This window comes from Pleurodeles waltl, chromosome 1_2 (genome assembly GCF_031143425.1).
Source record: "Pleurodeles waltl isolate 20211129_DDA chromosome 1_2, aPleWal1.hap1.20221129, whole genome shotgun sequence".
Taxonomy (NCBI): domain Eukaryota; kingdom Metazoa; phylum Chordata; class Amphibia; order Caudata; family Salamandridae; genus Pleurodeles; species Pleurodeles waltl.
The window spans coordinates 964889728-964907851 of NC_090437.1; the positions used below are offsets into that span (position 1 = coordinate 964889728).

Genomic DNA, 18124 nt, shown 5'->3' on the forward strand with positions numbered 1-18124 from the left:
ACCTTTCATTTGAAGTATTACTTGTAAATCTTGAACCTGTGGTTCTTAAAATAAACTAAGAAAATATATTTGTTTATTTAAAAAAACTATTGGCCTGGAGTAAGTCTTTGAGTGTGTGTTCCTCATTTATTGCCTGTGTGTGAACAACAAATGCTTAACACTACCCTCTGATATGCCTACTGCTCCACCACACTACCACAAAATAGAGCATTAGAATTATCTCTTTTTGCCACTATCTTACCTCTAAGGGGAACCCTTGGACTCTGTGCACACTATTTCTTACTTTGAAATAGTATATACAGAGCCAACTTCCTACATTTGTGGCAGCGGTGTGATCTAAGACTTTGCATTTGCTGGACTACTCAGCCAATACCTGATCACACAACTAGATTCCACAAATTGTCATTAGAAACTGATTTTTGCAATTTGAGCTATTTTTCTAAACTTTTAAAAGTCCTGCTAGGGCCTTGTGTAAGTCCCTGTTAGCATTTATTTTAGAGTTTAAAAGTTTTGTAAAAGTTTGGATTAAGTTCTAGGGAGAGTTTTAGATTTTTAAAAAGTATCCCAACTTTTTGAGAAATATTGTCTAGTACAGATGAGATGGTGGTGGAACTCAACCTCACCCCTTACCTGCATCTCAGGATTTCATAGTTAAGGACTCTCTGTAAAACAAAAAAGATAAAAACTGGATCAAACCCTACCAAAGTACAGCTCCAGGAGCTTTTGGCAAAGTTTGCTAGAGACCACCCCTCTGAAGACAACCTTACAGAGGGGGAAGCTAGTGACCAGGAGGATAATTTCCCCCCTCCTGTCCTACTTAGGGAGACCAGGGTTTCTCAAACCCTGACTCGACAAGTGATAGTCAGAGATGCTGCTTCTCCCACAGGGGAGTCCAGCAACTCTGGAAGCATTGAGGGCAGCCTCAATGAAGATGACCTCCTGTTAGCCAGGATGGCCAAAAGATTGGCTTTGGAGAGACAGCTCCTAGCCATAGAAAGGGAAAGACAAGAGATGGGTTTAGCTCCCATCAATGGTGGCAGCAACTTAAATAGGGTCAGAGAGAATACTGACATGCTAAAAATCCCCAAAGGGATTGTAACAAAATATGAAGAGGGTGATGATATCACCCAATGATTTGCAGCTTTTGAGAGGGCTTGTGTAACCAGAAAAGTAAACAAATCTCACTGGGGTGCTCTCCTTTGGGAAATGTTCACTGGAAAGTGTAGGGATAGACTCCTCACACTCTCTGGAAAAGATGCAGAATCATATGACCTCATGAAGGCTACCCTGATTGAGGGCTTTGGATTCTCAACTGAGGAGTACAGGATTAGGTTCAAAGGGGCTCAAAAATCCTCGAGCCAGACCTGGGTTGATTTTGTTGACTTCTCAGTCAAAACACTTGATGGTTGGATTAATGGCAGTGGTGTAAATGATTATGAAGGGCTGTATAATTTGTTTATGAAGGAACACCTTTTAAGTAATTGTTTCAATGATAAAATGCATCAGCATCTGGTAGACCTAGGTCCACTTTCTCCCCAAGAACTGGGAAAGAAGGCAGACCATTGGGTCAAGACAAGAGTGACCAAGACTACCACAGGGGGTGACCAAAAGAAAGGGGTCACAAAGCCTCCCCAGGGGAAGAGTGTTGAGATATCCAATGGAGAAAGTAAAGAGTCTTCTACAGGGCCCCAAACATCTGCTCAGGAGGGTGGGTCCAAAGAATCTTCACAATCCTCATTTGGGTACAAGGGTAAAAACTTGAATCCCAAAAAGGCCTGGTGTTGTAGCTGTAATCAGCAGGGACACCAAACTGGAGACAAGGCCTGTCCCAAGAAAGGTTCCACTTCTACTACTACTCCAGTTAGCACTGGAATAGCAGTCTCCAGGTGGGATCAACAGTGTGCCCAGAGCAAATCAGGGTTCACACTGAAGCTACATTAGTCTCTGAGGGTGGGGTGGACCTAGCCACACTAGCTGCCTGCCCCCCTAGCATGCAAAAATACAGGCAGCAGCTCTTTATTAATGGGACTAGAGTAGAAGCCCTGAGGGATACAGGTGCCAGTGTCACAATGGTGACTGACAAACTGGTTTCCCCAGGACAATACCTGACTGGACAAACTTATCCAGTCACCAATGCTGACAATCAGACTAAAGTACATCCCATGGCTATGGTAACTTTAGAATGGGGAGGGGTCACTGGCCTGAAACAGGTAGTAGTCTCCTCTGCTATACCAGTAGACTGTCTGCTTGGAAATGATCTGGAGTCCTCAGCATGGGCTGAGGAAGAACTCAAAACCCATGCAGCCATGCTGGGTATCCCTGAACTGGTGTGTGTCAAGACAAGGGCACAGTGCAAGGCTCAGGGTGAAAAAGAGGTGTTGGAGTCTGCAATAATGGCACAACCCTCCAAGAGAAAAGGAAAGAAGACTGGGGAACCAGCTTCAGCACAGAAAAAGAACCTTTCTTCTCAGGAAGAAGTTCTATCCCCTGAGGGAACTGAGCCTATGGAGTTGGAACCTTATCAGGTTGAGCTCTTGGGCCCAGGGGGACCCACAAGGGAACAACTGTGCAAGGGGCAAGAAACAAGTCCCTCTCTTGAAGGCCTTAGGCAGCAAGCTGCGGAGGAAACAAAAGGAAATGTCAGTGGAACCCACAGGGTCTATTGGGAAGATGGACTCCTTTACCCTGAGGCAAGAGATCCAAAACCTGGTGCCACCAGGAGAGTGGTAGTACCTCAGGAGTTTAGGGAGTTCATTCTGACCTTAGCCCATGACATTATACTTGCTGGGCATTTGGGATAAACCAAGACATGGGAGAGGTTAGTCAACCATTTCTATTGGCCCAATATGTCCCAGAAAGTAAAGAGGTTTTGTGCCTCCTGTGCCACCTGTCAAGCCAGTAGTAAGACAGGTGGCCGCCCAAAGGCCGCCCTCATTCCACTTCCAGTGGTGGGGGTCCCTTTTGAAAGAGTGGGAGTGGATATAGTGGGTCCACTTGAACCTCCCAGAGCCTCAAGGAATCAGTATATCCTAGTAGTAGTAGATCATGCTACTAGGTACCCTGAAGCAGTTCTCCTTAGGTCCACTACTGCCCCTGCTGTAGCCAAAGCACTCATAGGTATTTTTACCAGAGTGGGATTTCCTAAGGAGGTGGTTTCTGACAGAGGTACTAACTTCATGTCAGCTTACCTAAAACACATGTGGAATGAGTGTGGGTGACTTCCAAATTCACCACACCATACCATCCACAAACCAATGGTCTGGTTGAAAGATTTAACAAGACATTGAAGGGAATGATCATGGGGCTCCCTGAAAAGCTCAAAAGGAGATGGGATGTTCTCTTGCCATGCCTGCTTTTCGCCTACAGAGAGGTGCCTCAGAAGGGAGTAGGGTTTTCCCCCTTTGAACTTCTGTTTGGCCACCCTGTTAGGGGACCACTAGCTCTTGTGAAAGAAGGCTGGGAGAGACCTCTTCATGAGCCTAAGCAAGATATAGTGGACTATGTACTAGGCCTACTTTCTAGGATGGCAGCGTACATGGAAAAGGCAAGCAAAAACCTTGAGGCCAGCCAACAACTCCAGAAGATGTGGTATGACCAAAAGGCTGCTATGGTTGAGTTTCAGCCAGGGCAGAAAGTCTGGATTCTGGAACCTGTGGCTCCCAGGCCACTTCAGGACAGATGGAGTGGCCCTTACCCAGTGCTAGAAAGAAAGAGTCAGGTCACCTACTTGGTAGACCTAGGCACTAGCAGGACCCCCAAAAGGGTTATCCATGTGAACCGCCTCAAACTCTTTCATGACAGGGCAGATGTAAACATGTTAATGGTTACAGATGAGGGCCAGGAAGCTGAGAGTGAACCTCTCCCCGATCTCCTCTCCACTGACCCTAAAGATGGCTCAGTAGATGGAGTGGTCTACTCAGACACCCTCTCTGGCCAACAGCAAGCTGACTGCAGGCAAGTCCTGCAACAGTTTGCTGAGATCTTTTCCCTAATCCCTCGTCAGACACACCTGTGTGCCCATGATGTGGACACAGGGGACAGCATGCCTGTCAAAAACACAATTTCTAGACAGTCTGATCAAGTTAAGGAAAGCATCAAAGTGGAAGTCCACAAGATGCTGGAATTGGGAGTGATTGAGCACTCTGACAGCCCCTGGGCTAGTCAGTGGTCTTGCTGCCCAAACCTCACACAAAAGATGGCAAGAGAGAGATGAGGTTCTGTGTTGACTACAGAGGGCTTAATTTTGTCACCAAGACAGATGCCCATCCCATTCCAAAAGCAGACGAGTTAATTGATAAATTGGGTCCTGCCAAATACTTGAGTACCTTTTACTTAACAGCAGGGTAGTGGCAAATAAGAATGGCACCAGAAGCAAAAGAGAAAACAGCATTCTGTACACCTGATGGGCACTACCAGTTTACGGTGATGCCCTTTGGCTTAAAGAATGCCCCTGCCACCTTCCAAAGGTTGATGAATCAAGTCCTTGCTGGCTTGGAGTCCTTTAGTGCAGCTTATCTAGATTATATCGCGGTCTTTAGCTCCAACTGGCAGGATCACCTGGTCCACCTGAAGAAGGTTTTGCTGGCCCTGCAAGCAGCAGGCCTCTCTATTAAGGCATCTAAATGTCAGATAGGGCAGGGTACTGTGGTTTACTTGGGACACCTTGTAGGTGGAGGCCAAGTTCAGCCACTCCAACACAAGATCCAGACTATTCTGGACTAGGTAGCTCCAAAACCCCAGACTCAAGTCAGGGCATTCCTTGGCTTGACTGGTTACTATAGGAGGTTTGTGAAGGGATATGGATCAACAGTGACACCCCTAACAGAACTTACCTCCAAGAAAATGCCCAAGAAGGTTAACTGGACAGTGGAATGTCAACAGGACTTTGACACCCTGAAACAAGCTATGTGCACAGCACCAGTTCTAAAATCTCCAGATTACTGTAAGCAGTTCATTGTGCAGACAGATGCCTCTGAACATGGGATAGGGGCAGTCCTGTCCCAAACAAATGATGATGGACTTGACCAGCCTGTTGCTTTTATTAGCAGGAGGTTACTCCCCAGGGAGCCGAGTTGGAGTGCCATTGAGAAGGAGGCCTTTGCTGTGGTCTGGTCCCTGGTGAAGTTGAGACCATACCTCTTTGGTACTCACTTCATAGTTCAGACTGACCACAGACCTCTCAGATGGCTCATGCAAATGAAAGGAGAAAACCTACAACTGTTGAGGTTGTCAATATCCCTACAGGGAATGGACTTTATAGTGGAACACAGACCTGGGACTGCCCAGGCCAATGCTGATGGCCTTTCCAGGTTCTTCCACTTAGAAAATGAAGACTCTCTTCGGAAAGGATAGTCTCATCCTCTTTCGTTTGGGGGGGGGTTGTGTAAGGAAATGCCTCCTTGGCATGGTTACCCCCTGACTTTTTGCCTTTGCTGATGCTAAGTTATGACTTGAAAGTGTGCTGGGACCCTGCTACCCAGGCCCCAGCACCAGTGTTCTTTCCCTAAACTGTACCTTTGTCTCCACAATTGTCACAACCCTGGCACCCAGGTAAGTCCCTTGTAACTGGTACCCCTGGTACCAAGGGCCCTGATGCCAGGGAAGGTCTCTAAGGGCTGCAGCATGGTTTATGCCACCCTGGGGACCTCTCACTCAGCACATACACACTGCTTCACAGCTTGTGTGTGCTGGTGGAGAGAAAATGACTAAGTCGACATGGCACTCCCCTCAGAGTGCCATGCCAACCTCACACTACCTGTGGCATAGGTAAGTCACCCCTCTAGCAAGCCTCACAGCCCTAAGGCAGGGTGCACTATACCACAGGTGAGGGCATATGTGCATGAGCACTATGCCCCTACAGTGTCTAAGAAAAACCTTAGACATTGTAAGTGCAGGGTAGCCATAAGAGTATATGGTCTGGGAGTTTGTCAAACACGAACTCCATAGTACCATAATGGCTACACTGAAAACTGGGAAGTTTGGTATCAAACTTCTCAGCACAATAAATGCACACTGATGCCAGTGTGCAATTTATTGTAAAATTCACCCAGAGGGCACCTTAGAGATGCCCCCTGAAAACATACCTGACCTCCAGTGTAGGCTGATTAGTTTATTGCAGTATGCCACACACCAGACATATTGCTGGCCACATGGGGAGAGTGCCTTTGTCACTCTGTGTCCAGGAACAAAGACTGTACTGGGTGGAGGTGCTTCTCACCTCCCCCTGCAGGAACTGTAACACCTGGCGGTGAGCCCCTTTTGTCACAGCGCCACAGGGCATCCCAGCTAGTGGAGATGCCCGTCCCTCCGGCCACTGCCCCCATTTTTGGCAGCAAGGCTGGAGGAGATAATTAGAAAAACAAGGAGGAGTCACCCACCAGTCAGGACAGCCCCTAAGGTGTCCTGAGCTGAGGTGACCCTTACTTTTAGAAATCCTCCATCTTGTGGATGGAGGATTCCCTCAATAGGATTGGGGATGTGCCTCCCGCCCCCCAGGGGGGAGACACAAAGAGGGTGTAGCCACCCTCAAGGACAGTAGCCATTGGCTACTGCCCTCCCAGACCTAAACACACCCCTAAATTCAGTAGTTAGGGGCTCCCCAGAACCTCGGAAACTAGATTCCTGCAACCTTAACAAGAAGAAGGACTGCTGACCTGAAGCCCTGCAGTGAAGACGGAGACGACAACTGTTTTGGCCCCAGCCCTACCGGCCTGTCTCCCAACTTCGAAGAAAACTGCAACAGCGACGCATCCAACAGGGACCAGCGACCTCTGCAGCCTCAGAGGACTGCCCTGCAACCAAGGACCAAGAAACTCCTGTGAACAGCGGCCCTGTTCAACAACCTGCAACTTTCTTGCAACAAAGAAACAACTTTAAAGACTTCACGTTTCCCGCCGGAAGCGTGAGACTTTCCACTCTGCACCCAACGCCCCCAGCTCGACCTGCGGAAAATCAACACTACAGGGAGGACTCCCCGGCGACTGTGAGCCTGTGAGTAGCCAGAGACGACCCCTCTGAGCCCCCATAGCGACGCCTTCAGAGGAAATCCAGAGGCTCAACCTGACCGTGACTGCCTGTAACAAGGGACCTGACGCCTGGAACCAACACTGCACCCTCAGCCTCCAGGACCTCAAGGAACCAAACTCCAGTGCAGAAGCGACCCCCAGGCGACCCTCTGCTTAGCCCAGGTGGTGGCTACCCCGAGGTGCCCCCCTGTGCCTGCCTGCATCGCTGAAGTGACCCCTGGGTCCCTCCATTACTTCCTATCTAAAACCCGATGCCTGCTTGCACACTGCCCCTGGCCGCCCCTATGCTGCTGAGGGTGTACTTTCTGCGCATGCTTGTGTCCCCCCCCCGGTGCCCTACAAACCCCCCCTGGTCTGCCCCCCGAGGACGCTGGTACTTACCTGCTGGCAGACTGGAACCGGGGCACCCCTGTTCTCTATTGAAGCCTATGTGTTTTGGGCACCTCTTTGACCTCTGCACCTGACCAGCCCTGAGCTGCTGGTGTGGTATCTTTGGGGTTGCCTTGAACCCCCAATGGTGGGCTACCTTGGACCCAACTTTGAGACTTGTAAGTGTTTTACTTACCTGCAAACTTAACCTTTACTTACCTCCCCAGGAGCTGTTGATTTTTGCACTGTGTCCACTTTAAAAATAGCTTATTGCCATTTTTACAAAGACTGTACATGATATTGTGATCATTCAAAGTTCCTAGAATACCTAAGTGAAATACCTTTCACTTGAAGTATTACTAAACTAAGAAAATATATTTTTCTATATAAAAACCTAATGGCCTGGGGTAAGTCTTTGAGTGTGTGTTCCTCATTTATTGCCTGTGTGTGTACAACAAATGCTTAACACTACCCTCTGATAAACCTACTGCTCGACCACACTACCACAAAATAGAGCATTAGAATTATCTCTTTTTGCCACTATCTTATCACTAAGGGGAACCCTTGGACTCTGTGCACACTCTTTCTTACTTTGAAATAGTATATACAGAGCCAACTTCCTACAGGCCCTTACTCTTGATGTGGCTTTGAGTAATTTGATGTTCATTTCTGTATATTTTTTTCTTAGTATGTTTTTAATTCTTGCATGGGACGCCCCTGTAATTTGGAGAAATAAACACATAGCATAGTTTTAATCAATTGTTAAATTTGAATTATATATTAATTTTGTTAGCTTTCCATTCATTGTCAGTCTTACTTTATTTGTAGAGTTTAGCGGTCTGTGGATGTGTTTCAGTCTGCTTTTCTAGATTTGGAATCAGGCAGAGTAGCATTGTCCTACTGTAATTCTTTTTTAATGAAGCATCTTGTTGTGTTTTTTGTGGCCTTTTCACATGGGTTTTAATTGGGAAAAAGTTTCTATTTGTTATGTATTTTAAGGTTTATTTTGCTAGGTTGATTGGAGACTAGTTTCAATTGTATTTGCACCATGTATGCCAAATAGTAGTTACTGTTTTTGTTATATATATTTAATGTAGATGATTTTATTTGTACATATATATATATATGTATATATATATATATATGTATATATATATATATATATATATATATATATATATATATATATATATATATATATATATATGTTTATATTTCATGTAGTAGTGTGTTGTTTTTTTAATTTGTCAATTTTGCAGCGTTCAATATTTTGTTTTTTTAATTGTTTTTATGTTTCTTCAGTTTGATTGTGTATGTGATAGTTGTTATTTATTTTTGCTTACAATGTATTTTAAATATTTTTTCTGCAATATTTTTGTTGTCAATATTTATGTGTTTCGGGTTTAAGTAGAGTGTTTTCAATATTTTTTGGTGATATTCATATATTTTGATATTGTTTTTCTTGATATAGTGTCCTACAACAGCACAGTATTATATTTTAAGGGTTTTATTCCGCACTCTTCCCCTCCCCAGAGTAAATGGATTTACTAGGGGAATTGTATTTGTGAGGTATCTAACCCTCATCAGGAATTCCATATTAAGCTGATATGGTACTGATACTTATAGTTCTGAATCAGTGCATGGTGAGATTCTTCGGGGCTTTAGCAGAGACACATCTCTGCAATAGATGAAAATGAAAAAATAAATATGGAAAAATATTTTACTTTATTCATGCACTCCCACATTTCTTTTTCAATAGTTTATTTCATTTTTATTGTCCTTCACCAATTATGATGGTTAAAATAAATAAACAGACATTATTAGATTTTCAGATCATGCCATGGTGTCTACCAAAATTGCCAAACTACAACAAAGACTTAGATTGTGAAAATGAAGGTCTTTCGTTTACTCAATGATATCCTGGCAAAAAAACAACTATGGCAGGTCAGTTTAGAAGCCTGTTCAGTAAATATCTTTAATGGTACATATATTAATATAAGGTGGAATGCATTTAGGAAAACTATTTGGATCAATTGGTTGCTAAGAATTCAGCGCTGAGGCAGCAGAGTGGAATTACATACCTCTGAATAAGGTGAGCAGCTGGAAGCTAGCAGGTACATAAACACTGTGGCTTTTCTCAATATTTTGAAGGAAAATAAGAGGTTGAAGTTTTTACCAGAAAAGGAGATGTGATTCTGGCAATGAGATCTTTCAAAATCAACAAGTCAGGCAGCATGAACAGTTGGCTTTTCAGCAAATTTAACAACGTGTCCCTTAAGCTGCTTTAACATTCTTTGATAGATAGGTATAGCCATTTTGGTAAGAAGATACAGTGTCACAGTCTATGAGAGAGGGTTATTATGCTTTCTAAACCAGAACAGATCCTATGCAGTATGCACACCTGAACATAGACTCCATATTGTATGCAAATGTCCAAGTTAATATGCTGGATACCCTCCTACTGGATGTCATTAATATGGAACATCCAGGCTTTGTTAAATGTAGTCATTCAGACTTTAGACAATATGACCAAAATTATTGACTCTGCAGGCATTGCTAAATGTTGTGAGATCCTATGGTTCTTGGTTTTACTAAACGCACACACACTTTTACCACGTCACAAGGCCTTTCATAGCAGAGGTACTCCCTTGATTTGATAGACTGCTGATTTACTGAATTTGCCTTTGCTTTATATGCAAAGTCTCACAAACAGATCAGGTTGAATGTCTTTGCTTTCACTAAGATGGTACTCCAGGGAAGAACATGGCAATGATGACCAACTGAAGGCAATAATTTAATTATAGACATTTACACCAGGGAAGAAAATAAACTCTCTTTTGTTAATGATGTTATGATAACCCTGGGTTGATGTCCATGCCACGCCCTACTTCGGAATTTGGTGAAATGTTGGAAGGATTCAGATGTTAAAGTAAATTTAGACAAATCAATGATATTGTAACATTGGATCAAATTATTTGTCCTTGTATAAGGTTAAATATGCAGAAGGTATTATCTAAATTCAGTAACAAATGTGTTTGGGGAGCAATCTGGTGATTTGTGTTGTAGTATCTGTCTCACATTTTAGTAGCTGAGATCCCCAACTATGGGCCTGATTACGATCTTGGCGAGTGGAATACTCTGTCACAAACGTGATGGATATTCCATTTGCCATATTACAATCTCCACAGAATATAATGGGATCATAATATGGCGGACGGGATATTCGTCATGTTTGTGACAGAGAAAACCCGTCTGCTATGTGCTATGATTGTGATCAGGTCCTATGTCTTTAAGTGGATTCAAAGTGATGCGATGTGTTAGGTGTAAAGAGGAGCAGCCTATAGGTATCAAAACATTTTCTTATGTCCTCGAGAAAGGAGGGGGGTCTGGCTTGTGAGAACATAAGGGTATATTATGAAGGAGGACAATCAGAAAATTTAAATTACTCTAAGATGCTTCAGTGGCAGATGACCAAAAAGTAGTAGTTTGAGGCCATCAGGGAGCTTACACTTCTCATGAATCTAATGATTTTCAGCCCATCCAGAAAGTACAAGTAGCCCAGTTTTAATGAAGGGCTGACATTGTTACACATTCTGTTTCATTTTATTTTATTTTATTGGAGTACTTGGTGCCCAAGAGACTTAAATGCTGAATACTTTGAAGCTTCTGTTATAGAAAGATTTGCATACATAAAATGATTCATTATTTTATTTATACACTAGGCAACAACGATTACTAGAATGGAAATATCTACAGAAAACAAAAGTGTTTGGGGAGCTCACTGAAATTCCTGGTGACCAGTATATAAATGAAGTCACAAATGCCAGAGAAGGTACATGGGTTGTGATTCATCTTTACAGATCTGGGTAATTCATACTTTCCATACCAATCCTATATAGTATTGTTGTTTGTAAGAGCCTTAATATTGCATGTCTGTTCATCCTTCTGTGTTTGGAGTTGGTCTACTACTCCCTCTATTCTGAACATTACTTTAAAACAGTATCATAAAGACAGCAAGGCACGCGACTCATTCATCAGACACACTACAGCAAACCCAATTGAAAATGTCTCTGCCAAAAGAGGACACACACAGATGGACCAGATGCATTAATGGTGACATGGTGATACAGAAACCATGTTAATCAGGCATTATCTTGAAATATATATTTGGGAGGGAAGCAGGGAGTGAGGGACGGAGGGAGGAGTAATCAGTCCAATGCATGGACCATTTAGAAGTAGACCTTGATATCGTAATCAGATACCTATCTACAGACAATATTGTTGATGTTTTTTTTCTAAATAATTCCAAAAAAACAATTCAGTTATGCAAATTTTTTTTAGCTAAGCCAATGTATCATTTTACTGTCGTAACATGCTCCTAGAGCTTTATTACTCATTAGGTGTTTTTGGGTCTACCTTAACCCCTTCCCCGCCAAGGACGTAGTGGTTACGTCCAGTGGCGCGGCGCTGAGGCGCCACAGACATAACCACTACGTCCTGGCTGGTGCTTCCCCCAAGGTCCTCCCACCCACGCCCCCAGGGCAGGGCTGGAAGGGGAATCGCTTCCCATACCACCCCGAACCACCCCTCAGTGACGTCTGATGACATCAGTGTACCAACATGCGCTGACCTCATCAGAGGTCAACTCCTGTTGCGCTGGAAGTAATGCTTCCAGCGTGACCAGAGGAGAAACTGATTAGTTTCTCCTTGGTACAGGCGGTCAGGGGAGGCAGAGAGGCATGAAAAGGGAAGGAAAGGCTTTTCCTTCCATTTTCATGGCTCTCTCTGTGCATTCCTGCAGCACGATCGCATAGCGATCGTGCTGCAGGAATGCCCACTAGACATCAGGGACTTTGTTTACTTTAGGTAAACAGAGAAGGGGAGCGGCCCCTTGGACAAGGGTCCCTCCACAAGGAGGGGCATTTAATCTAGGGCCATTTCGCCCCCCTCCCAGGGGCAGATCAGCCTATATTAATTAGGCCGATCTGCCCCCGGGGGGCAGAAGCCATTAGAAACCAGGGATGTTTTTTTTCTATACATTGATAAGGGGAGTGACCCCTTTAGGCAAGGGTCGCTCCCAGGGGGGTAATTCTTTTATTAGGCCTTTTCTGCCCCCCCGGGGGAAGATCGGCCTATATTAATTAGGCCGATGGGGGCAGAAGCCACTGGACACCAGATTTTTTTTTTTATGGATTTATATTGATAAGGGGGGTGACCCCTTAGGCAAGGGTCGCTCCCCGGGGGGCAATATTTTTATTAGGCCTTTTCTGCCCCCCATGGGGCAGATCGGCCTATATTAATTAGGCTGATCTGCCTCCGGGGGCAGAAGCAACTAGACACTAGAGATTTGATTTTTTTATTTATATTGATAAGTGGGGGCGACCCATAGGCAAGGGTTGCTCCCCGGAAGGCAATTTTTTTATTAGGCCTTTTCTGCCCCCCTGCGGGCAGATCGGTCTATAGTAATTAGGCCAATCTGCCCCCGGGGGGGCAGAAACCACTTAGGCACCTGGGATTGGTGTGAGGGTATGTGTGTGTTTTGTTTGGGTGGGCAGCCCCTTGGACAAGGGTCGCTCCTCATGGGGGCCCATTGGGGGGGGCAGAAATCCCACCAGAGACCAGGGAAGATTTTTTTTTTCAAAATAAGAGGGTGGGGTTATGGCCATACCCCCACCCCAAATAAATGGGACCAAAGTTGTTCTGCCCACCAGTGGGCAGATGGGGCAATTACCCCATTCCGCACGCGGGGGTGGCAGAAAGTCTACTAGATGCTAGGGAATTAAAAAAGAAATGGTGTGGTGGTGACTACCAACCAGTATGGGCATGGTTATGCCCCCACACCACCTGAAGGGGGTAACAGTCTTTCAGCTCTCCCCCGCACACTAAAACATCTTATCCCACAGCAAGCAAGAGGACGTTTGATTATTTTGGATTTTGGTTTTACATTTGGGCCATGAGAGCTTGGCTAACTCTCAAAATCGTCCCACTTAAAATGGTGAGGGCTGCACTTTTTGGACTTTGGGGATGCTGCCATGTAGAAAAATCCACAAGACCTAGACACATCTGAAAACTAAACATCTGGGTGAGTCCAGGGTGGTGTGCTTCACATGCACTCTGCACCATTTTCTTACCCACAATGCCCTGCAAACCTCCAACTTTGCTGGAAATCACACATTTTCCCACATTTTTGTGATGGAATCTTCCAGAATCTACAGGAATACAAAAAATTCCTACCAACCAGCATTGTCTCATCTATACCGATAAAAATTCTGCCCCACTTATCAGCCTAAAAACTTTTTTTTTTTAAACTGCCCTTTTGGACCCACTTTGATTGCCCTAAATTTTGACATGTTTTTGGCTATTCCCTGTCACAGGCACTTGGCCCACCTACACAGGTGAGGTATCATTTTTACCGGGAGACTGAAGGGAACATTGGGTGGTAGGAAATTTGTCCTGGTGCGGTGATCCCACAAAGAAATGCGGGAAAAATTTGACTTTTTTAGCAAAATTTTAGATTTGCTGAGGATTCTGGGTAAGAAAACATTGGAGGATCCACGCAAGTCACACCTCCCTAGATTCCCTCAGGGGTCTAGTTTTCAGAAATGTTTGGGTTTGGTAGGTTTCCCTATATCGCTGCTGAGCCCAGGACCAAAAACGCAGGTCCCCCCCCAACGCAAAAACTGGTAGTTTAGTATTTGATCATTTAGATGTGTCCACATAGTGTTTTGGGGCATTTACTTTTGCGGGCACTAGGCCTACCCACACAAGTGAGGTACCATTTTTATCGGGAGTTTTGGGGGAATGCTGGGTGGAAGGAAATTTGTGACTCTTCTCAGATTCCAGAACTTCCTGTCACCGAAATCTGAGGAAAGTGTTTTTTTAGCCAAAGTGTGAGGTTTGCAAAGGATTCTGAGCAACAGAACCTGGTGCGAGCCCCACAAATAACTCCATCTTGGATTCCTTTAGGTGTCTAGTTTTAAAAAATGCACAGGTTTGGTAGGTTTTCTGTAGGTGCCGGTTGAGCTAGAGACCAAAATCCACAGCTAGGCACTTTGCCAAAAAACAGCTTGGTTTTCTTTGGGAAAATGTGATGTGGCTACGTTGTGTTTTGGGGCATTTCCTGTCGCGGGTACCAGGCCTACCCACACAAGTGAGGTACTATTTTTATCGGAAGACTTTGAGGAACGCTGAATAGAAGTACATTTGAGGCTTCTTTCAGATTCCAGAACGTTAAGTCACCGAAATGAGAGGAAAAAGTGTTTTTTTGGCCAAATTTTGAGGTTTGCATAGCATTCTGGGTAACAGAACCTGGTGAGAGCCCAACAAGTCACCCCATCACGGATTCCCCTAGGTGTCTAGTTTTCAAAAATGCGCAGGTTTGGTAGGTTTCCCTAAGTGCTGGCTGAGCTAGAGGCCAAAATCCAAAGCTTGGCACTTTGCAAAAAACACCCCTGTTTTCTTTGGGAAAATGTAATGTGCCCATGTTGTATTTTGGGGGCATTTCTTGTCACAGGCGCCAGGCCTAGCCACACAAGTGAGGTTCATTTTTATCAGGAGACTTGGGGGAACATTGGGTGGTAGGAAATTTGTCCCGGTGCGGTGATCCCACACAGAAATGTGGGAAAAATGTGACTTTTTTAGCTAAATTTTAGATTTGCTGAGGATTCTGGGTAAGAAAACATTGAAAGATCCACGCAAGTCACACCTCCCTAGATTCCCTCAGGTGTCTAGTTTTCAGAAATGTTTGGGTTTGGTAGGTTTCCATATATGGCTGCTCAGCACAGGACCAAAAACGCAGATCCCCCCCTAACGCAAAAACGGGTAGTTTAGTATTTGATAATTTTGATGTGTCCACATAGTGTTTTGGGGCATTTCCTTTTGCGGGCACTAGGCCTACCCACACAAGTGAGGTACCATTTTTATTGGGAGTTTTGGGGGAATGCTGGGTGGAAGGAAACTTATGGCTCCTCTCAGATTCCAGAACTTTCTGTCACCGAAATGTGAGGAAAATGTGTTTTTTTAGCCACATTTTGGGGTTTGCAAAGGATTCTGGGTAACAGAACCTGGCGAGAGCGCCACATGTCACCCCATCTTGGATTCCCCTAGGAGTCTAGTTTTAAAAAATGTGTAGGTTTGGTAGGTTTCCCTAGGTGCCGGCTGAGCTAGAGGCCAATATCTACAGCTAGGCATTTTGCAAAAAGCACGTCAGATTTCAAAGTAAAAATGTGATGTGTCTATGTTCCGTTTCCTGTAGCGAGCATTAGGCCTACGCACGCATGTGAGGTACCATTGTTATCGGGAGACTTGGGGGAACACAAAAAAGCAAAACAAGTGTTATTGCCCCTTGTCTTTCTCTACATTTTTCCCTTCCAAATGTAAGACAGTGTGTAAAAAAGACATCTATTTGAGAAACGCCCTGTAATTCACATGCTAGTATGGGCACCCCGCAATTTAGAGATGTGCAAATAACCACTGCTTCTCAATACCTTATCTTGTGCCCATTTTGGAAATACAAAGGTTTTCTTGATACCTATTTCTCACTCTTTATATTTCAGCAAATGAATTGCTGTATACCCGGTATAGAATGAAAACCCATTGCACAGTGCAGCTCATTAATTGGCTCTGGGTACCTAGGGTTCTTGATGAACCTACAAGCCCTATATATCCCCGCAACCAGTAGAGTCCAGCAGACGTAACGGTATATTGCTTTCAAACATTTGACATTGCAGGAAAAAGTTACAGAGTAAAACGTTGACAAAAATGGCTGTTTTTTTACCTCAATTTCAATATCTTTTTTATTTCAGCTGTTATTTTCTGTAGGAAAACCTTGTAAGGTCTACACAAAATTATCCCTTGCTGAATTCAGAATTTTGTCTACTTTTCAGAAATGTTTAGCTTTCGGGAATCCAGCATTGGTTTCATACCCATGTCTGTCACTAACTGAAAGGAGGCTAAAGCACAAAAAATAGTAAAAATGGGGTATGTCTCAGTAAAATGCCAAAATTGTGTTGAAATATGGTGTTTTCTGATCGAACTCTGCCTGTAACTGAAAGCTGGGAAGCTGGTGATTTTAGCACCGCAAATCCTTTGTTGATGCCTTTTCCAGGAATAAAAACACAAGCCTTCTTCAGCAGCCCTTTTTTCCTATTTGTTTGAAAAAAACTAAGTTTTCGCCGTATTTTGGCTAATTTCTTGGTCTCCTTTATGGAAACCAACAAAGTCTGGGTACCTCTAGAATCCCTAGGATGTTGGAAAAAAAGGACACATATTTGGCGTGGGTAGCTTATGTGGACAAAAAGTTATGAGGGTCTAAGCGCAAACTGCCCCAAATGGCCAAAAAACAGGCTTTGCACCTGAGGGGGAAAAGGCCTGGCAGCGAAGGGGTTAGCAGTGAAGCTTTTGTCAGTACTCTTCAACCAATATGCATACAGTAGATTTCAGAGGAGTAAACATCTCTTATCACATGCTATTGGCTGTATGGGGATTCATTCCGCCTTTTAGGCAGTGCTTCCAGTGGCCATGATATGCATCGGTTTTAGCATCTGGTAAGGACTATGTAGCAAATGCTTACATTATCTAGCACAGATGGATTTTCACTCTAAAACAATACGTTCTGCAGGCTTAGTCGGAGCGTAATATAAAAAATAAGTATGCCAATGTGAGTGTTGTGGTGCTTTTTAAATAACATGGCTTTGTGATGTGGAAAACTAATTCTACATTAAAGAAATACAATTAAAAAAGATGTTCATCGAAAAAAATGACACGACAAATGTTATCCAGTATTTACAAGCATCACAAGCTACAAAACTCCGGCACTAACTTTTTACTGCAGCTTCCACCCTTCAAGACCATGACAGTAATCACATGATTATGCAACAGGTCCTGGGAAGCCACGTGCGTTGGGGCTGAAAAGTGCCCTGAGTCTCTGTCTCTCTATCAGTTACTACAGTCACAAAGCCCTTGTCGAGCAGAATCTCACTTCATTGATAGGCACCATAAATACTGGGTATAGTAAATAAGGTAGCGATTTTGAAAAGGGTGTAATTTTCTTGTCAGAGACTCAGAAACAATCAGAAAGCAGATTTAAGAGCCCCCTAACACCACCTTAGCGCCACCATAGTGTCATTTTATAAATGCTAAGGCGGCACTAAAGTGACATTTTCCCCACGCCATATTTACAAAGTGGCGCAATGCATGCATTGCGCAACTTTGTAAACCCTTGTGCCACATTATGCCTGCACCAGGCATAATATCAGCAAGGTGGGCGTGCTTCCTTGCATATATTATGCCTGAAAAAATGGCGCAAAGAAATCTAACAGATTTCCTTGCGCCATTCTTTTTGGCACTTTTAACGCCTGCTTGGAGCAGGCGTTAAAATTAAAAGAGGACTTCCATTATTTATAATGGGCCCTTATTTACTCTGCAGGCGTAGGGACATATTTTTGGTGCTACTCTTGCTAAGTACATCAATAGCGTCAATAAAAATGACACTATTGCCCCCTAACCTGCGCCATGGTGTGCCGTATTTTAAATAAGGCACACACATGGTGGCCGAAAGGTGAGCTAAGGGGCACAAGGAAAGTGGCGCTGCACTAGGTGCAGCACCACTTTTCTTAAATCTGCCCCTAAATGTCTATCCGAGTCCCGTGTATAATCCCATGTCCTTATTTGCGCAATTAGTTATCATTGTTGAGCCTCTGACAACATCTCTGTCTGTAAGTTTCATACGC

General features: G+C 44.2%; 1 protein-coding gene across 1 annotated transcript in view; it reads left to right on the forward strand.

Moving 5' to 3' along the window:
• PDCL2 (phosducin like 2) overlaps positions 1 to 18124 on the forward strand; it is a 403093-nt gene that overhangs the window by 83152 nt on the left and 301817 nt on the right. The window contains exon 4 of the mRNA XM_069205848.1: positions 11117 to 11260. Within this exon, the coding sequence (XP_069061949.1) occupies positions 11117 to 11260 (144 nt within the window). The remainder of the gene's footprint in view (positions 1 to 11116; positions 11261 to 18124) is intronic.